The sequence below is a fragment of the Oenanthe melanoleuca genome, chromosome 1 (assembly GCF_029582105.1).
Source record: "Oenanthe melanoleuca isolate GR-GAL-2019-014 chromosome 1, OMel1.0, whole genome shotgun sequence".
NCBI classification, from domain to species: Eukaryota; Metazoa; Chordata; class Aves; order Passeriformes; family Muscicapidae; genus Oenanthe; species Oenanthe melanoleuca.
In genome coordinates, this window is record NC_079333.1 from 25538131 (window position 1) to 25559766 (window position 21636).

General features: G+C 41.3%; 1 protein-coding gene across 2 annotated transcripts in view; it reads left to right on the forward strand.

The window, feature by feature from the left end:
* The first annotated feature begins 130 nt into the window (after positions 1-130).
* Positions 131-21636, forward strand: part of ATP6V1A (ATPase H+ transporting V1 subunit A) — a 30115-nt gene continuing 8609 nt past the window's right edge. Inside the window, exons 1-10 of one of the 2 annotated variants that reach the window (XM_056483254.1) lie at positions 131-364; positions 12743-12836; positions 14478-14606; positions 16078-16292; positions 16999-17136; positions 17633-17784; positions 18595-18757; positions 19886-19994; positions 20812-20934; positions 21022-21136. In XM_056483254.1, the coding sequence (XP_056339229.1) occupies positions 12755-12836; positions 14478-14606; positions 16078-16292; positions 16999-17136; positions 17633-17784; positions 18595-18757; positions 19886-19994; positions 20812-20934; positions 21022-21136 (1226 nt within the window). In that variant the 5' untranslated portion in view covers positions 131-364; positions 12743-12754. Of the gene's footprint in view, positions 365-9114; positions 9375-12742; positions 12837-14477; positions 14607-16077; positions 16293-16998; positions 17137-17632; positions 17785-18594; positions 18758-19885; positions 19995-20811; positions 20935-21021; positions 21137-21636 lie in introns of those variants that run through there. The other variant, XM_056483261.1, reaches the window with a different exon arrangement.

Consider the following 21636-nt stretch of genomic DNA (forward strand, 5'->3'; position numbering starts at 1 on the left):
ATGACCCGCCTGCCCCGCCCCGCCCCGCGCGCCCTCGCCGCGCACGCGCCGCGCCCCGCGCGGCGGTGGAGAATGGGAAGGTCCCGCGTATCTCGGGGGCGGGGTGGGGCGGAGATGCCGTCACGTGGTGCAAAACGACCAGTCAGCGCGCCCCACTGCGGCCGGTGCACTCCTGTGCGGAAGCGGCCTGGGCTGTGTGGGCGAAGCTCTGCCCGGAGTTGGGCACGGCTCAGGCCCGGCGCTTCCGGTTGCGGCGCGGCACTGCGCGGTGCATGCGCGCGGAGCCCGGCGTCAGCTGATCCAGCGCCTCCGTTGCCGCCGCCGGAGGGACTCGGGTGGATTTGGGCGCGCCGGGCCGGCCCAGGTGAGACGCTCGGCCCCCTCTCCCCTGCCGTGCACCTCCGCCTCTCCCGAGCTTGCGCCCGGGGGTTGTCCTACTCTACGGTGAAGGGGGGTCGGCTCCCGCTGCTCCCCGCCCCGCTCGGACCCTGCCCGGGAAGGACGCGGTCTCCCCGTAAGCCGCTCCAGAGGGAGCGCGGCTCCCGGCTCTGCCGAGCGGGTGTCCCCAGGGCGCTGGGCAGCCGACCTTCACAGAGCCGTGTCTCCGCAGGACAGCCCGCTGGAGGCGGCCATGTGCTTCACCGCCCCGCTTCGCAGGGAGAAGAGACCTGAAAGCGAAGCAGCCCCTGAATGAAAAACCTGCTTGGCGCTCGTCGAAGAGCCCAATGAGATGTTTTAGGGCTATGCCAGAATTCCTTACAGAAAAGGAACGGGGTGATAGCGGCTGTATTCCAGTGCTAGGTCGTCCCACCATCTTGAGTGGGTGGATCTGAATCTTTCGGTGCCTTGACCGCAGCCCAGCAGAGAGCGAGCAGCAAGGTTATGGAAGAGGAATGTTGCTGCGGGCTTCTCACTGCAGCCCATCCGCGGCAAAAGAGCCCCGCTGTTGTTTTGTACTTGAATAGCCTGGTGGCACATCAGATGTGCTTCCTATTCCTGTAGCCAGTGACAAAATTCTCCCTTAGATGAGGTGTTCCAATCATCACACTTGGCATTCACTTAAAGGCAAGGAAGAAATCTTGTGTGACTGGATTCTGGATGATATTGTTCGTATTACAAGTAGTTGTAACATTGGAGTATGTGGCACGTGTGTCAAGATCCAGTTGCCCAAAGTGATTTACTTTCTTAGGAAGAAAGTAAAGTATTTTTCCCTATGATTTTACTGTCTTCCCTCAGAGAATTTGCACTCCTGCTGGGCATAAGAGCAATTTGGTGATCGTTTTATTCATTGTAATACAATACTTCAGCAAAGTACACTGGCTATTTGATCTAGCATGGTATTTCAAATGCTAATTCTGCTTGATGAAGTGGAGAAGGGGTGGAAAAGTAGGAAAACCTGCTGACAGACTGCTAGAACTGATTTATTAGCAAGAACGTGCCAAATACAAACTGGCATTTGCAAATGGAAGTTTGAGTAACTGAGGCAGATCTTCAGTATGTTTTAAGTTGTGTTGTATTTGTGCTGACTTCTGCACTGTGCAGATCTGCAGCAGCTGAAAGTTTGGCTCCTCTGCAGTACTTTCAAAGGCCTTTTCAACGACCAGCAAATATAAATATTAAATAGTATCTATATTTTATCATTTTCTATGTAAGAATATGTGACGTGAGATCAGAACCTACAGATCTTTGAATTACCAAAAATACTGCAGATTATTTTTGCTATGACAGTCAGTCTGTAATGCAAAGTCCTCTGGGAAAGCTTTATTCTTTTATGTGGGGAAAAAATCAGTCTTAATTTTGTGATCAGGTGGCAAAGTCTGACATTCAGAAATACTAAATCACCATGGACATCAACTTGAGAGAACAGGGAAGGAGAAATTAAAGCAAGAGTGGAAAATGGCTGCTGGCGTCAGCTGACTGTTCAAAGGGGGGTTGTAGTCTTATGTTGCAATAGTAACACAAGATCTGGGTTTCCTGTAAATGCTGCCTTGACATTTATTTTCCAAACCAAAAATTATTTTCTATAGGTAGTGCTAATAGGATTGAGCCATGAGTAATTAGTATTGCTTAATTTTTATAGAGTATTAGCTTAAATTTATCTTTTATTTTGGTCTAAATGTATATTAACAGTTTTATGCATCAATGACCCTGATTTACAATGTGGACACAGATGTGTCCTTCTGTTCTCAAAATTTTTTTCTCAGTGTGATGTCATGCATTTATCTTCCAGACTTGCATGGGTGCTGGTGTTACACATTGTTATCCAAATGTGCTGTAGACCAGCAGGTTACCAGATGATTCACCTGAAGCTCCTTTCAGAGGCACCGTGAATTCCCCCTTGTGTTTTGATGCCATTAATACTGTGTTCTCTTTGGGTTCTCAAGCCCCCATTTGTTTTGATGCCATAATGGTTTGTCTTTGAGCTCTCAGGCTCTGAAGGTTCTTACTGATGGGTTTCCCTTGTGGTTTTAAATTGCATGTTTGTGAGCTATGGCTGTGTCCCTAATTATTCTTCTAGAAAGAGTAAGAGGATTACAGGATAACCTAGTTGGGGTCTTTGGTTACTTTGATGTTGACCATAAAATGTTGAATGCTTCTTATGACCAAGTAGAAATCCCTCTTTTTTTTTCCCTGTCTTTTCAAGATAACCTTACAAAACATAAATCGTGCATCAAACCAATGCTACCTTGCCTGAAATATATTCTTTTCTCCATGCTTGTTTCTTTGGTTAAAAAGTGGGGGATTTCAGACTTGGAAATATTGAGGCATTGTTGAACAATGATATCCACATAATTTTTTTTTAGGCTGGAATTTTACCAAGGAAAACAGACCATGTAGTCAACTGGAATATCATGCTCATTCATTCTTACTTGACATCTTAAAACATGTGACTTCTTTAGCCTTCCAGCTGGGCAGAGAGAAATGGTGTTCTGCTCTAGGAGAAGCAGCAGAACGAATTTAAACTTTCCAGCCTTTTTTTTCTTGTACAGAATAAGCCAATAATCACCTAAGTGTCCAATGTGCAAAACCAGCTTAGACTGGATCTTCTGTTTGTTATTGTTGTACCTTCTGGTATAAAAAGCTGATATAAAAAGCTTTTTGCTTGTCTTTGATGTGCTCACTCCATTCTTCCCTTTGGGAGTGGACAGTTATGCTTATACCAAATTCTTAGGTTTGTTCATCTCTCATGGCTTTAAGTCCTGCACTTCCATAAATAATTTTTGTTTCATTACTTTATTTCATCCAAGCATTAACTTCTCTGTATTTGTCAAGCTCTCAAGTTCAACAACCCTTTATCTTAGAAACATTGACCATTTGCTGCCAGCTTTTTAGATAGCCATACATTACATAGTTGTTCTAGCAGACTTTGCCTTCTGAGGTCTGGCTTTACTCAACTGATACACTTACTTTGAAAACCAGTAAGATGTATATGGATAAATCCTGAAAATCTAACAGATCTTGTTACTACCACTTAACCAAATGGCAGATAAAGACCAGTTTTAGCTTCTGAATTTATTTGCTTGCTTCATCAGCATGACTACTCCTCTGAACTTGTGTAATGGTAAAATTCAGTGTCACTGCTCACTCTGCTCAGAAATAAATTGTGTGACAGTGACCCTTCTTTGAATTTTGTAATAGTTTATGACATTTTGGGCAGTCTGTTAATGTATCCAAAGTAATAAACAAGGACCAAAACTAGTATGGGAAGCTGCCCCAGTTAACAGAGAGTCATTGTGCTGAACAGGTAAATGAACTAAAAAGCCTACTGGAAATAGACCTATTGCAGATACAAATGCTCGAGAGAAGTGATGTTCTGGAGGGTCTCTGTGGTATAAAAACCTTATCTTTGTCCTTCCTAATCAATTGAAAAATGCTCACATTGTAAGGATTCTCATAGCTAAGTTGAAATGTTGGTGCTCTGGTGAGTTTCAGCTGACCAGTATGCCCAACTGTGTTTCTGCCAGAGAGCATCCCCTGAAAAATGCCAGAAAATATGCTGTGAAGATGCTGTGTCCCATCTTTAGGCTGCTGTAAACTATGCTTGCTTACTGAAGTGGTTTGTGGTGGTTCATGTAAAAGAGATGTCTGTGAGGCTGGTCTATGTTTTGTGCCCTAAGCATGAAGAGCAATCCTGTTGAGGTTGGGATGGTCGGATGTGAGGTATAGAAAGGATATGGGAAAAGCCATATCCTTTGAAGTCTATGGACTTCATAGAGAGGCAGCTGTCCCTTTATGGGAATAACTTCTTATAGCTGAATAAAAGCTTTCAGGTATGCAAGTTTTGTGTAAGACCCTGAAGAATGACTTGACAATTGGTTAATATCGGAGCAAAGAAACTGCATCTTCCAAGAACTTCAGTTAGTGGGACAAGCATTTGCTCCTTTTTCTTGTTACACTGTATCATTACTTTATTTCCCACTGTGAAAGTAAGACCTTAAAAAGCAGCTCTTCAGAAAAAAAAGCATAAGATGGTATTTTAGACTAACTGCAGACTACGTGGGTAAAGTTGTCTAAATAGGGAATTCTATTATGTGAATTGCCTGTAGATCCTTGAAATTTTGAGGGTTTTGTTATCATGAGATAAATTTGCATGAGCTGGTAGATATTCAGACAAACACCACAATAGGTGGTTTAAACAATGTTAAAATTTAATATGTTGGAAGGCCTCTGGCTGTTCTAAAGGGGCTGTAAATATTTCAGATAACTGAACATAAAATTTCCAAATGTAGCTTAACTTACTCTAAAACATAGAGATGCAGTTTTCCTACACGAAAAGTCAGCCTCGGCCTAATTTCCTTTTACTGGAATCCAGTGCCAATAGGTGTGCTGTGATTCCAACCAAGTGTTTCGTTATACCAAAGGTGCTATAAAAGAGTACTTCTATCTGCTAGGGATGCTGAATCTTTCTCAAGGACTTTCATGCAGACTCACTCCTGGTTCATCTCTTCAAACTAGCTGTCAAATACCTTGCGTAATAAACTGGAGATTCCATAGTATCCCAACTTGAAAGGTGATCTGAAACTTAGGAGTAATAACGAAATGTTTATTCCAAACTCATACTCAGTATTTTAGCAATTTCACCTGGGTAGAAGAGATTAGGCAGTAGTGAGACTTAAAGAGGATACAATGTGTTTTAATGAGCCCAAACAACTTGTGCGATTCTGCATGTGAAACTGAGCCTGACTTAAAAATCTAGCAACAGTTGTTCTGTCAAATTGCATGCCTTTTGTCTGTTGAGGTAAGATCTTCAATTCTTCAGAAGTGGCTCTGCTGAACTGTGGTAAAGTTTGCTGTTATAATTGCGTACACCTATGTTTTCATTTCATTTTAATGTTTGTCATCTTAAAGGTTAGAGCAACAAAAAGTATTTCAAGTAAATGTACCAAATACACCTGAAAGTAAAGTGACTTTTACTTAATAAAAGCTAGGGTAAGTTTTAGTTTGGCAGTAATGTTAGTGAGGTTAATGAAAACTGTTCATCTAGAGGAAATGACTGAGCATTGCACTGAGCAGATGGCTGCATATCTTTTCAGCCCTAGCAGCTAGATGACGGGATCAGGATAAGAAAAGATTTCTGTAGAACAGAGAAATGAATTTTGTGTTAGTATTCTGTGTTATGGTTTGGATTTCAGTTGCATTAGATCTTTCTTCCATGTGAAAGTCTATCAAGCTGAAGGGCAGAATGTGTAGCAGGCTGAAAGGAATATCACATTTTTCACAGTAATAAAATTATGAAGCAGTGTAGCACTTAAGAAATAAGGAGAGTCTCATCAATTTCCTCCTCTGGAGAAGGCACAGCTGAGAGGAAAGAATTGGTATAGAAAACCCTGCTATGGAAAACCGTAGCATATGAGTCAGTTGAAGAACATTTTTTTCACATGGACAATGTGGTTTTCTCTAGTAACAGGAGTATTTTAATGGATTTAGCTAGAATCTATCAATTCTAGATATAGCACGATAGCTGTGTTTGTTTGAAGGCCGCTTATCTACTGAGCTGATCAGATCTTCAATGGGTCAAAGCAGTTACGCAATTAACACCTTGCCAGACTTTCTATCTGGTTTTATTTTTGCTGCTGACTTCTTGGTCATGTTCAAACAGCTTTGTCCTAGTATTGTTCTGGGCTAACTGACAGAATTTCCCAAGCTGCTGAATAAAAGCTTGGGTGTTTGAGTAACAGCTTGTAATGGTGGTACGTTTTCATGGACAGACTTCACACCCTTGCTTTAGGAATACATACTTTATGTTGTATGTATGTATCAAATATAAATATCTTGTTATGTGTTTAGCTTGTGTGCAAGGCATGATTATTTGAAGTATAAACTTTTACATATTGGCATGCTCACAGCGAAATCCTCATCTGTTTTTAGGAAGAGGACAGTAGGAACTTGTGGTGGACTTCATGAATTCAGTGTTGCATGGTCTCACTTTGTAGCCATCATGTGTGCTGCAATGACAGTGGCAGCATAATTCTCTTTCCTGTCTCTTTCCTTGAATACACATGGCTTTCCCTGTACATGTGCTGAGCAAAGCAAGCCTCATGTGAGAAGAAGGGGCTTACAGGAACCCAAGGAACAAGTTATGTGGAAGCTAAATGATCTTGTAGGATTGCAGATGGGTCCACAGTGTGTAGCTGAGCATCACTTGAGCAGGTTCCGGATTTATCTAGAGCAGAGATGGCCTCAAAGTGCCCTGTGACAACTGAAATTGTATGAATAACTAAGTGGAAAAATGTCCATATTGTTGACTTCAAGAAATAATCTTTCTAGCTCAGAAGGAAGGTTGGTACGTTTGCTTCACCATGTCTGTGTCATGAGAAGACTGAGCCACATGGCTGTGTTGAGCACAGGATGTGACTCCTGCCTGATTTAATTAGAGTGCAGATAACACAGTTGGAAGGGATTGATATAGCAGAGGGTTGTGCTGCCATACAGAGGGACCTGGACACACTGGAATAATTGGCTGACAGGAATCCCATGAAGTTTGACAAAGGGAAGTGCCAAGTCCTGCACCTGAGGCAGAATAACCACATACCCTGCTGCAGGCTGAGGACTGACTGAGTACTGAAAAGAACTGTGGGTCCCCAAGCTGAACATTAGCTGGCAATGTGCCTTTGTGGCAAAGGCAGCCTGCAGTATTCTGGGCTGTGTGTGTAAGAATCTCTCCAACAGGTTCAGGGAGGTGGTTTTTCACCTTGGTTAAACTTGATGGAAACCACATCTGAAGTGCTGGGTCTGGTTCTGGATTCTCCAGTAGAAGAAAGACATGGGAGAATGGTGTGCATCTAGAAAAGGGCCACAAAGACTGTTAAACAATTGGAGGTAGGAAAAGCAGATGAAAGAGCTGGGATTATGTAGCCTCAGGAAGAGAAGGTTCTGAGAATCTTACTGTAAAGTATATAAACACCTCATGGGAGGGAGCAAAGAAAATGGAGCCAGGCTCTTCTCAGTGGTACCTACTTAAGTAACATCACACAATGGGCACAAACTGAAATACAGGGAAATCCCTTTAAACATAGGAGAGCACTTTTACTGCAAGGATGTCCGAACACTGGAACAAGTTGTACAGAGGGTTGTGGTGTCTTCCTCCTTGGAGGTAATCAAAACACATTTGGATGTGGCCCTGAGCAGCCTACATCAGCTTGTGTTGAGCTGTTGGGTGAGGGTGTTGGAAGTAGATGATTGCCAGAGGTGCCTTCCAACCTCAGCAATTCAATTTTTTAGTGACTGAGAAATCTGAATAATTTTCCCTGATGTCTTATAGTAAAATTATAACTGCATACTGTGAAGGAGCAGGTTTCCTGAGAATACTATTTGGCTTCCTTTCCCAGTGACCTGTTAGAATTTTGGGCTTGTTGTTTTTTGTGGGACAATATCCCAAGTTTTAGATATGACAATGCTGCTGAACTTCTGCATTTGTCTAGTAATTCAGGCACTGTATTTTTTTTAATACTTCCTCTTTAAGATGTTATCTGTTAGAAGGGGAAGTTTAAACTGTCCTAGTTACAGTAAATCTGTGGCAGTGATTATCCTGTTATTTATGAGACCCTTGCAACTGATCTTCATGCAGCTGGACACTGGGATTTATGCACCGTGCCAGAGTCTACTCAGGTGAACATGGTAAATGTTGGCAGTCTTGAATCTGAAGCATCACTCCAATGTGACACTAAGCTGATTGTCCAGTGTGGGTGGTGATCTTTACTATCCTGTAATGGTTAGGTTTTTTACTAAGAAAAGGAGGAGGTATTATTTTCTTCAGAAAACTCTTTTGCTACATTTTACTGTTTATGCCCATTAAGGTTTTAATTTTTCTGGATATCAAATGTAAAGGCTTATATTTTCACTTTTCTATCCTTGGAAATCAAAACATTTTAGTCTGTTTCAGATGTACGAAAATCTGTGACCTTCAAGTTCAAAGTTATTCCAGCAGAATGATTCCTACTACTGGTGACTCACTGATGTAACCGAATTACTGATACTGTGCTGTTCACTACAGCTGTGGTTAGTGTCTAAGCTTTGAAGTGTTGGTAATCCTAGAACTTGTGAAGATAGACTTGAGAAGTTGTGAAGACAGCAGGGAACTCTTCAGCTTCATGCAGATTCTTGGGGAGGGATCACATAGCTGCCCATGTTCTGTTCAGCATACTGGGCAATGCCTTGTTGATCTCTGAACAGCAGCTGTCACTCAGGATGGGATCTTTGTTGAGGTGCTAGATGTTGTACAGTTGTGGCCAGGAGAAGGGCTTCTGAGCATAAGGAAACCCCACAAGACTCCTGGAGGCAATCAATACTGTTCAACATGCTCAAGCAATTAGTATTGCAGGGTGTTCAGCACATCCCTGTACAGACTGTTGTTAAACAGTTGTTCTGTTAAGCTCTTCCAGAGCACAGCACACACTGACATAGCTATATTACTCTGGAGGGCTGGCAGGTGAATGGATTCCAGCAGAAAACATGCACCTCTTTCAAGGATTTTTGTGTAGTTGTATGCATCACTCGGGACATTGGAATTCCTGGCTTTGTAGGGGGCCCTTAATGCAAATACCGAAGCCTTTTAATTTCTTCTGCTCGGTCCTGCGCAGTAGGGAGGGCACAGATGGGAGTTCAGCTGGGCTCGAGGTGGCTGGAATTGCTATTGCGGCATTCCTCGGTGCTGGTGGGAGAGAGAGGGAGAGACTGATGACTCATCAAGTCAGGTGGTTGTGCCTCTGCTGTGTGTCAGAAATTTCTTTCCTCACTGCAGCAGGCTTTCTCATCCCTCTGTGTAGGGGCACTAGAAGGACGATTATTTTGCAAGTGGTGATGCTTCACTGCTGAATTCTAGCTTTTGAATTGGGTTTGTGGGATTTTGGTACTCCCTCCTTCTGCAAAATAAGGTAAGGATCTGTGTTTATGTGATAAAATTGTCATAGATTTTCTTCGTTGCTGCAAGAAAGCTTCTTCTAAAAAATCTCACCGGAGTCTGAATTTTGAAAAGATCTTTGTGTTAAGGCAGTTCATCCTGTAAATTCTGAGTCTGATCAAATGTTAGATGCAAAACCCAGGAACAGTAAAGGAAAATGTGTTTCTCCAACACTGAGAGGGGCAGTTGCTTTGGGGCTACTGTTTAAACACATTACTGTGCTGAGGAGAAATCAAGATAGAAAGCTCAGGTTATGGGCTCTTTCTTGTTTAATTGGGACTTTAAAATCAGTGTAATAAATTACCTTTTAGTCAGAGAAAGTTCTTCTGCAAGTAATACTTTGATTTCTGTCTCTGTTAATCAGAATATGACTGCTAGAGTTTAAAAGCATTTTTGAAATCAATTGGTGAACTGTTTTAGATAAGGAAGATATAAATTGTAAAGGATACAAGATGCATCTTTACTCTTAAGGGAATTCAAATCAAGCTAATATCCTATGTAGATGTGCTAGTAGACTTTTGTATGAGGGAATTGCATATAGTGCCTAATATCCTGTGCTGGCAAGAGGCCTTTCAAAGGTGTCAGGGGCTCTGTAGATTTCTAAAATGGTCAGCTGCCGTGGCTACAGTCATGCTTTAGTTAATTTAATTTTCTTTGAGTACTGGCAATGAAAACATCTAACAGCATAGGAAGATAATGCAGCATTTTGGCCTTCAAGGACTTTTCCATATAAATTGAAAATCCATAGTGTTAGTACACAAGCTCAAGAAAATGATGCAGAGATAAATAACAGGATGTTTTTTTTTTTTTTGGTTTTGTTTTTTTGGTTTTTTTTTTGTTGGTTGGTTGGTTTTTTTCCCCTTATTTGTATTCAGTGTTAAGAGATGTATAGACCCTTAAAAAGAGGTCAGCCTGTCTGAACACTGGCTTTGTGTTGGCTGTAATTCGGAGGTATAGTGGAGGTGAAACAAAAGTTAGAGAATTCGCATCTTTTACACTTGAAATAGTTAAAAAGTATGTGTTTAAAAGCTGTTGGTGCAGATGCTAGAGATCATGGTAAAGACAGTGTTGCTAGGTGGTCTAATAGAGGAATTCCCTGCTCTTTTACTTGGCTTGGCCAGTAATTTGGAAAGGTGGCTGTAGAAAGAGAGAGGGAGCAGAGCAGTCACAGGAGCAAGAGAGGCAGGTGCTGGCCGTGAGGATGTTGTGTTTTAACGGCAGAATGGCTGTTCTGAGGTTCTTACCTGCCTCCCTAAAAGATGAACGGTTGCTTCAAGCAGGTTTTTATTATGAAGAAAAGTTAATTTAAATTGGAACTGGCCCAGTGTTCCTGCTTTTCCTTGCCTTTGTTATTTGACTCTTTCATATGGGACGTTGCCTAATTGCCAAGCTGTGTCACTAATTCAGTTATGAGAATGTGGTTTAACTCTCTACTGTGCTTTTAGAGATGAGGTTAGTAGTAGTACACTGGATGTTGTTCTGTATGGTATATTGAAGTAAATGTTTGATTTGGACTTATAAGAACAGCTGCTTCTTTCTGTGTGAACAGCAATTGTGTTTGATAGTTTTGCAATGTTTTAATTGTTAAAAGCAAAAAAAGATGAGATAGTTGTGTTAGATCAGAACCAGCTCATACCAGCTGCTCCGGAACTGCAGATTGCCTTGCAAGGACCTTCCCTCTGCCATTTGTCAGAAGAGGTATTTGAGGAAAAAAAACAGTGAAATTAAAATTTTCTCCTGGGTCTAAACACCAGGTAGTGTGAAAGATAACCTATGACTATGGGGGGTAGCGGGATCTAATGGATATCTGGCTTAGCCTTTGGGCTCAAGACCCATTAGCAGGTCTGCTCCAAGCTAGTGGTAATTGAGCCATGATCAACTGTTGTGGCTGCTGTGGAATAAATCAGTGGCAGCCATGATAGACAGTACAGTGCACAGAGACATGGAGCCTGGAAGAAGCTATTCCTTCAGGATGGACAGGGGTTCAGAATCATGGGAGATCTTTTTCTTGAGGAGTAGTGCCACCAATTTAAAATTTATAGACCAGTAAAGAGACCGAGGGGCAGAGGACTCATATTAAAAAGCTGGAAAACAGTTGTAGGATTTCAAGAATAGCTGATGTCAGCTACTGCTCTCAAAGAATAGGCAAAAATTATCCTTTAATTGGAAGGAAAGGGTGGCAATATAGTTGTTGCCCTGCTTACGGTACACGAGCCAGGTTTTTAAGCCTGAATATGCCTATGTATTTGCTGCCTTGTGGAAGATGCTGGGTTAGATTAGGCTTCTCTCAAAGACCGACTGTGAGTATCAACAGATGCCTCCCAGATCATGTCACCAAACCAGGAGCCTTGCTGTTGATTAGCACAGGAGCGCTCTGTGCTGAGGCTACCATAGTGCACCTTTCACCACTGCTATGTCCTAAGTGTGTCTGTACAGGAGAAATGGGAAGAGTGTGGCCTTACAGTTCTCTAACACCCATCAGTTTCCAAGGTAACGCACAGCATGATGAGGGCTCACAAAGCAAAACCATTAAATCCTCTGATCTGCACCAGAAGCAGGACAGCCCAACTGTCAGCCACAGGACAAATATGGATTGAGGAAGTCTGTTGGTAAAATTTCCAGTGCCAGTTGTTTAGATTTGCTAAACAGTTACTGCCAAGAGATGCCAACCTGTTAACTGTTGCAAGTTGGGGGGTTTGGCTGTTATGCAGCACAATTCTTCTGTAATGCTCCATGGGTTTCACTGAAAGCAAAGACTGTGTAATACATAGCTGTGAGACACATGGAAAGGACTCACATGTTTGTGTGCTGGTGCTCCTGAAAATCTGTGTTTCTTTCTCTAAATACTGTGATTCAGCACAAATTGAATTTGCACAGTTAATATTTGTAGTATTGCATTTTAGAGACTGGTGGCAGTAAAGTAGACCCAGAACATTCTCTTGCTCACTCAGAATCATGGAAAACTCCATATTTTGAAGGAAGGTAATGAGATGGAATACAAAAGAGATTTTCTGTTGTTTAAATATCCTATTACCAAACTTAAAAGCAATTCAGCTGTATTAGGGAATTGTTTCACTGCATCTTTTTCGTTCAGTAGCATTCTGTTGACCATATTATGGAGTGATGTTCTACCCCTGTGTTTCTGCAGCAAGGAATCTCAGATCTTTTGTTTGTTTAAATCAGTTCCTTTTTCACTTTTTACAGCTTTAAAATCATAGTGGTTTAGGCTATGAAGTCAGAATTCTTTTTAACTGGAAATAAGAAGAGAGCAGAGGGAAGAGGAGGAACTTACTACATGTCTGTGTTCTTCAGGACTGACTCTTATTTTTTTCTGCTGTTCAGTTGAACAGGAAAATGGACTTCTCAAAACTCCCCAAAATCCGTGACGAGGACAGAGAGGCTTTTGTTGGCTATGTTTATGGAGTCTCGGGACCTGGTAGGTATTATTTTGTAAAGGAAGTAATAACTTTTGTTTTATCTAGGATCTTGTTAATCTTCAGTTGGAAACACAGAAGTATAAAATAGCTCTGGGTGGTATTTTTCATACTTTTTTTTTTGGGGTGAGAGACTTAAAGAAGGATTTCTGACTTACCGTCTGATAAACCATTAAAAAATCTGCTAACAAGATATTACTATTAATTAACCCTTAAAAAAATGTAATGAGCAGAAGCAGGCAGTTGAACAAAAACAATAATAATAAAAAAAGGTAAGCTTTCTCTATAAGATAAAGCCCATTGTTTGGATATCTGCAGGGCCCAGTGTACTAAGCTTCTCTGAAAGGGTATGAAATATGTAGTCCGTTCTCACTCAAGGTTTTCCCCTGTGCTTTCTGAGATATTCAGTCCCTGTCAGCATCAAGCTGTTCTGTTTACTGCACCATGGGCTGGGGGAGCTCAGCAAGGAGCCATAAGAGTCAGGGAAGGTGATAGAATGTGGTGATAGTGCTGCTGGGAGAAGGAGGACTCTTCCTTCTTTATCAGCTGAAATAGTTTAGGCTCTGATAGCAACAGCTTTTGAATACATGCGGACTCTGCTGGCTTTTCTGCTCCTTCCTGCATTCTCTTCAAGAGCTGATGGAAAGGTTGGGAATATGAGAACAGAAGATTAGCAAATATTTTTGTTAACACATCACATTTAATGAATAAGAAATTCATTACTTAAATAGGCAGAAATTGTTTAACTGCAAATTCCGTAACTGCAGAAGTGGTACTTGGAAACAATTTTAAACTGACACAGCTTTCTTTCCCAAGAAGTGGAAAATGTATTTTTGTGTAGATATGTGAATTCTGTGTGCATTACTGTGATCATAACATGCAAGACATAATAAACTTTGTTCTAAAGCAGCCAGGACTCCATATATGACCTGCTGAAATCTAACGGGAAATTACAGGCCCAAAACATGCTGCACAACAGTCTTCATCTGTTGGAAGTTAATTTAAGTGCCCTAAGATAGGTATCACTTTACTTCAAAATAAAGCAAAAAACAGTGTTTTCTTAAAAGCTTTCTAGGCATCACTTTAGATGCAAGGATATTTAGCAGGTGCCTTGGCTTGATCTATCAGTGTTTGTCAGCATCCAGATGCTACCAAGGTAAACAGAAGTTTAAGTGATTTGAAAATGCTGGACCCCAGCCACAGGTTTATGTAACTACCAGGCATCAGGCAAGTTTTGCCATCTTCTTGTGTATTTTAAGTTAATCAGATGAGAATGTGGCCCAGCTCACTGCAAGGGAGAAGTGCCTACAGAACGTGTTTGTCCAAGTTCACAGCATCTCACACCCTCAGCATTTGCAATCTGTCAAGATAGATAAGAGAAATTATGGCCTGAATTGTCCTATGAATTACTGCATTCTCATAGTGTCCTCTTACTCTGGATAAAGGATAGAGTGAAAACTGTAGGAAACTTTTGACTTTTAAATCAGAAATAGCAGGAGTTGTGGATCCTTCTGTGAAGTCAAGTATATGTGTCTGATATGGGTGAATACTAGGTTTATGCTGTGCAGTTCTTACTGGCTTGTGATGGGTAGGTTTCCTGAGCTGCAGGAATAATAACTCACCTATGTGCCTGTCTTTTGCAGTGGTCACGGCCTGCAACATGGCCGGGGCTGCCATGTATGAGCTGGTACGAGTAGGACACAGTGAACTGGTGGGGGAGATTATCCGGCTGGAAGGTGATCTGGCAACTGTCCAGGTGTATGAAGAAACATGTATCCTTTTCACTGCTCCCTCTGTGCCAGTCCAGAGTACTGGTGATTAGGGTAAAGAGGATGGAAATAAGCCCTCGATACTTTGGCTTCTGGCAGGAAGTCTGTTCTGCATGTGTTTTGTAAATTTTGATGGTTTTGAGGTGAATTTTACCTTGTGCAGCTGTGTAGCAAGGAGGCTTTTTAACTGGAAATCAAAGTGTACCTTAGAATTCAAATGCATTTAATGCCTCTTTGTTAGGGCAACTGGCAAGTCTCAACCATAAATGGCAAAACTAAGCAATATTTCTTGTATCTTTTTCTTTGCTTTTGATACCTGTGCTTGTATAATGCTTAAGTAAGAAATGTAAAGTGGACAGGATGCCTTCTTCTGGACAGAGTATATTGCCAAGTATAATAGATTACACTTCTTCTTCTGCAGTGGGCTTACAGCATCTTGGTCCAGCATATACTCTAAAATCTAGGCAACTGAAAATATATTTTTTTTATTACATATATATGAGAGAATGTCAGAAGATAAGATATAAAACTTGAAGCCAGGCCTCTCTCCCCCTCCCAAGGGGGCTGTGTGTATCTGTAGAGCCTAGACAAAAGGCTGTGCTGGCTCCTAAACCTTGGTTCTGAGGAACTTGCTGGTAAACTGCTGACTAGGTCCTGTCTCTGCCTGCTAACTCATCATTTTCGATGGCATCATTGTTACATTATCAAATAGCTTTCCATCAGTACATGGAACTACTTTGACTATACTTTTAATTTCCTTTTGAGCAGAAACTCAAGTCATAGGCCTCTCTGAAGTCAACTTGTGTTTAGTCTTTTGAATTTTGTATAAGTTTTGGAAGTTTCTTTTGTATTCTAGCAGACCCTTCTTCTAAGGTGCTGGCCCTTTGCGGAGAAAAATCCATTGTGCATCTTTGGAGTTTAGGTAGTGCGTAGAGCTGACAACTTGATACAGAGCAGGAGAGCAATAGTGCTGGTCTTAGACAAATGCCTTTTAAAATTTAGGCTGCTGTTGAAAAAAGCTGTGCAAGGCTCAAGATCAAAACAGTTGTTCTCTAAACAAATTCTGAAGTGAAAAATTCTGTATTTCCTAACATTATCTGACTTAAACAGCCTAATCTGTTTTCTAGGTTTGAAGACATAAGAAATGTCTGATGTTTTGTCATCCCACTGCCTGGCACTCCAGTGAACTCATCTGTATTAGTTGACATTAGTTGCCAACAGCAGTTGAACAAATGAGCGTAAAGCAGAATATTTGTCACTACTTTGCCTCTAAAGGATGGTGAACTTTTCTGTTTGAGCAAATTCAGAATTTAGCATAAAGCCTACATGCTTCTCAAATGGTAATGCGTAATATGAGAATAATATTACCTTAAAGTCAGAAAAGGAGTTTGAGGGCTTGATGTTGTGAACCTGATGACTTTTGCCTGGTTTATTTCCCTTATTCTGGACAAACTTTTCCTCATCAAATCTCTAGCTGGTGTCTCTGTAGGAGATCCTGTGCTCCGTACTGGGAAGCCCCTATCAGTGGAACTGGGGCCTGGCATTATGGGTGCTATTTTTGATGGTATCCAGAGACCTCTCTTGGACATCAGCACTCTGACCAAAAGTATCTATATCCCTAGAGGTGTCAACGTGTCAGCTTTGAGCCGAGATATCAAATGGGACTTCACACCTTCCAAGAATCTGCGGGTAGGTTCTGACAATCCTGTATTCCCCTCTTGCTCCTCTACACCCAGAGCTTAGGCCTGGAGCAGTGTGCTAAGGCTGTGACTGCTTGGAGCTGTGGTTAATTCTACATTTATCGAAGTTTGCCAAAAGGAGTGCTAGTAGATGGGAGTAGATGTATGAGACTGGATGGGAATCACCAAAACTTACTTGATATGACTTATGGTGTGTTGCTGCTGCATGTGAGAAATTTACAGAGTTTTAATGTATTTACCAAACATAGAGAAACTCATGGAATTGCAGTAAGCATTAGCAGGAGCAGGTGTTACCTGAGGAAAAAGAATGACTGCAGCACACATTTTGCAAATGGTGAAGGTAGTCTTAGAGCTGGAAAATGTGGCTTTAGCCCTTTGCAGCATCTTTCTTCCAACCCTGCAGGTTAGCCTATGCTATCCTTTCTCTTCTTAGCACATTAGGTTGAGAGATGGAAAAGAAACAAGGAAAATTCTTGTCTGTCAGTAATTGCTCCTGTCTGAGCCTTGAAAGGCATTGCTAGTGTTGCTAGCAGTGATGTTGGAGTAATGAGTTATGTAAATGAGCTACTGTGCTGTAACAAGGAATTTTTCAAAGGGGTGATCACAGTGGTAGGCCTAATAGCTGTAGTATTTTTTTAAAGTTTGTCAAGGTTATTTTTTAAAAGTTATGACTAATAGACATGTTCTGATTTTAGGTTGGCAGCCACATCACTGGTGGAGATATTTATGGTGTGGTGAATGAAAACTCCCTGATCAAACACAAAATCATGCTGCCCCCACGAAATAGGGGTACAGTTACATACATTGCTCCTCCAGGAAACTATGACGCTTCAGTAAGTCTCCCAAACAGCAGTTGCTGGTATATTCCATGTCCCTTTTATAAGGTTGATGTACTCTTTCTGTTCTACGTAAGGCCAGCTAAAGTGTTTCATGCAACGAGGTGTCTGAGTTAATGATCACTTCTGCTACCCAGCCTGCAGAGTTTGCATTATTATTTTGCGCAGCTGCTTTCTATGTATATGGCTTCCCAATGGCACTTCACTATGCCATGTTTGATGACCTCTGTGGGGATCTAAGTATCTTATGAATATGTAAAATTCAGTTGCTCTTCAAAAGCATATTTTTAATGTATGCTGTATCTTGCACTGTTTTCCCCAAGTGGCCTTGTAAATACAGGAAAGAACTTTCCCTCAGGAGGTGATGGTTGCATGTTGAGGTTCTAAGAGCTCTGTGGTATTACCAAAGGCTGTGCAGAGTAGTTAAGATGAGAATTTGTGTGCTGGTCCAGCGTGCAGCTGTTTGCTTACTTCCTGTCTGGTGCTCTATTAGGATGTTGTGTTAGAGCTGGAGTTTGAAGGTGTGAAGGAGAAGTTCACGATGGTGCAGGTGTGGCCTGTACGTCAAGTCCGTCCTGTGACTGAGAAGTTACCAGCCAATCATCCTTTATTAACTGGCCAACGAGTCCTGGATGCCCTCTTTCCGTAAGTACTTCCCTTTTTTTTCTACTGTGTAAGAAATCTCACTCTTAGGGGGGAAGCAGAGGCAGGAGGCCTTAGAGCCTTAGATTTTTTTTTAAGGGTAAGTTTTCACCATGTGTCACAGCATAATCTTAAAAAATATTTAGCTGAACTTCTCATCTTTATTTGGCTGGTGAACCCACTGGTGGAAAAAGGAAGTTTAACAAAACTGTTCTAGTGCTTTAATTTAGAAAAGACTGGGCATGCATAAACTTGACATATAACCGTGTCACATCTGCAGAGAGGCTAGAACTTTCAAGCTTGGTATCTTCATTTGAATGCATGAGTAGGATATCTTTCCATGGTCTTGAGGATGTATAGTTTCCGATGATTTTGAGGTTGCCACTTAGGAAAACTGTTGCACTTAACTGTAACACAAGCTGCTCATTTAAGCAGCTAACTTCTAAGACACTGAATTCAGTTATTTTGGTCCTAAAATATTGTGCTGCTTTTTCTGTAATGCACAGCTAAGTACAGTTGTTCTTTTCTTAGCATTTGTGTTCCGTCGCAGCTTCCAGCTGTGAAAACTGCTGTGTTTCAAGCCCAAAAGTCATGCTATCAGCATAAGTCATATACTTAAAGGACAGGAAAAGAAAAGGATGGTTTAATCCCTTGATTTTTTGATTTAGTGAAATACATCTGTGTCTCTCAGAGCATTGAATGTGACTCCTGTCATTCTGCTTTTGGTGAGGCAGTTCTAGTGGAAAATATATTCTAAGATGGGAAAGAGCTGTTTTTTAGTTCCTTGCAAATCAGTCCTTTATCTTTACTCAGGTGTGTACAAGGAGGTACAACAGCGATTCCTGGGGCATTTGGCTGTGGAAAGACTGTGATCTCACAGTCTCTTTCAAAGTACTCCAACAGTGATGTCATCATTTATGTAGGCTGTGGAGAACGAGGAAATGAAATGTCTGAAGTACTGAGAGATTTTCCTGAGGTTAGTATGGAGAGTTCATGGAGAGTAAACCTTCCTGGGAAGACTTGCTATCATACTGGTATTGTAACTGAGTAAAATATTGTGTTGGTAGAGTGACTTGAAAAGATCATCTTGCCTGACATGAAGCTCTGGCAAAAATCCCTTTTGGCTTGTTCAAGAATTATTTCAGTGGCCCTTCAATAAGTTTCTGGACTGGTTTTTGGTGTACCTTCTAAGTTGTTTAAAATAAAGCCAGAATGAATGTCAGAGAAGAATTTAGCACAGTTGTAAGCATCTTACCTGTCACTGGTCGTGTCTCTAGAAAATGCAGCATCCATTTATAAGTTTCAGGGTGGTGATACAGTTACCAGATATTAGTTTGACATGTTGAGCTTTGGAATACCTTTTGAATGAAGTAGAAAATACCTTGTTAATAATAATAAAAAAAAAAAAACAAACCAAAGTAACAGGTTTACCAGTTCTTGTGCCCGGGTCAGATAGTAAGAAGTATTAGATGGAAACTTCACTGTCAGAAATAAGGGGTAAAAGGTTTAGGTGTGTTGATTGGTGACAAGATGGGAAAGTCAAGCTGAGGTGTCCTTGAAGAAGGTAAATCTCAGGGTATTCGTAAGTAGAATTCCACGCAAATGTCAAGGCGTGCATTCTATTGTTCAGGTGCTTGTAAGGCTTCATTGAAGTTAAAGATGTGGTTTTATGTCGAACTATCAAATACTAATTTGGCTTCTTGCAGATGGGGGAAAAAAGCTCTCTGATTCCTAATGGACTTAGGACAGGAGGCTAAGAATTTTTAGCTCTTTCAGCCTGGAAATCTGAGAGAGGACAGTGTGCTTCCTTGTGCAACGGGTTTGGCATTACTTATTGAATGGGATCAGCAGGGATTTGGCAGTTGCAGAAGATGAGGTGAGGCTGAAGCATGTACATTAAAAAGTTAAGCTGTGTGCAGTCTGAAAGACAAACCAACATACCCTAAAATTTTGGATCTCATCTCTGCTCTTAGTAGAATAGCTGTGAGGAGGGTATCCTGAGACAAGGCAAGTAAAACAGTAAAAAAACACCAAGCAGTGAAAAATTAACAAAAAAACTTGCTACTGTTACAGTTTGGGTGTTTTTCCTTTTCTTGCATTTTAGTTAACAATGGAAGTTGATGGCAAGGTAGAAAGCATCATGAAGAGAACAGCTCTGGTAGCAAATACTTCCAACATGCCTGTGGCTGCCAGAGAAGCCTCCATCTATACTGGTAAGATTTACAAGAGGATAGAGGAAGTTATGTGTATAAAGCAAGCCGTCGTGCTCTAATATTTTCAGTTCCTGAGATTGCCATATGGAGAATGCTGTCTAGTTTCAGAAGTAAATCCTTTCAGATCTTGCCTAAACCACGTCTTAGTATCTTAATTGAATCTGACTTGCTTGCATATAGTTGCCATTTCTGAATATTGAGTAAATTTTGTTTATAAGGTGAACTTACTGTGCCAGGACTTGTGTAGGTTTTCTGCATGTGTTAATTTTGTAAGCTTTAGGTTTTGACTAGCTTTTTGCTGACAAGTACAGCCACTTATTGGACAGGAATAATCTTCTCTGAGTTGGCAGACTGATCTTTCCTTTGCAGCCTCTTAAATGCTTTTTTTTTTAAAGTTCTTTCTTATGAACAGTTGTCAGATAATTCGGATAAAACATGACCTTTTTTCACTCTTGTATTCTGGTGGTTGGAAAGGGAAGGAGACATTTTACAGTAAGAAGAGTCTTTGTTCATGGTTTCAGTGAGGGAAAGAGTAGCATCAGGGACATTGCAGTGTCTCTTCAAAGAAATACACATGAATGTAAGATGAGTCTGAGTGGTTTGTAAACAAAAATGAGGAGAGTGAGAAGAAATAAATGGCAACAGAAAAAAACCAAAACAGTGGGACATAAGCAGGAAGAAACAGTAACTTCCATTGTCTGTTTCCATCAAAATATAAACTCTAATAATATTGTTTATTTGCATCTTTCTGAGAACACATAAGCGTAGAATTCCTTTCTGAACTGTATCCTGCAGCATGCTGTTGTCTTTGTTACAGGAATCACCCTGTCCGAGTATTTCCGGGATATGGGCTACCATGTCAGTATGATGGCAGACTCTACTTCCCGATGGGCTGAGGCCCTCAGGGAAATCTCAGGGCGACTGGCTGAAATGCCAGCTGGTGAGTAGTTTTTCCTCAGTCTAGTCTTGTAAATGCAGCCCTTCAAACTTTGAGCCTTTGACTGAATCTGTGTGTTGGTGCTTGCAGACAGTGGTTATCCAGCCTACCTCAGTGCCCGTCTGGCCTCTTTCTATGAGCGAGCCGGGAGAGTGAAGTGTCTGGGAAATCCTGAGAGAGAAGGCAGTGTCAGCATTGTTGGAGCGTGAGTTGCATTGCTTTGCCTCTGCACTGGCTGCAGTTCTTCCTTGCTGTTTTTCTATGACATGGTACCCTTTTTCTGATAAAAAGGTCTCGTTGCTCTGTGCAGTTGCAGAACATAAAAATATGGGAATGAGTAGGTAGATACTTAGTCTCTGTTCATCCAAAACTGCTGTTAAATTGTGCGTGGAGGCAGAAGGAATTGATGTGGACAGGTAGCTCTATAAGGTGTGGAATCACAGGCACAGCAATCAGATCAAGTGACTTAGGGAAGAATGTCATTAGATCTTTCTGAAAAGTGTGTCAAACCATGCTCAGAGCAGGAAAGAAGGGGCAGTTGGAGCAGCAGTGTGTGCAGTTGGGGACATAATGAACTATGTCTCTCATGCTCAAATAGAGTAGAATTCCATGGAGCAGCGTTATCTCAGGCTGTGATGTGCTGTGAAAAGCATGGTATCTGCAGGCATTCTCCTAGGTTTGTGTATCATACTCTGGGCAAAGTGG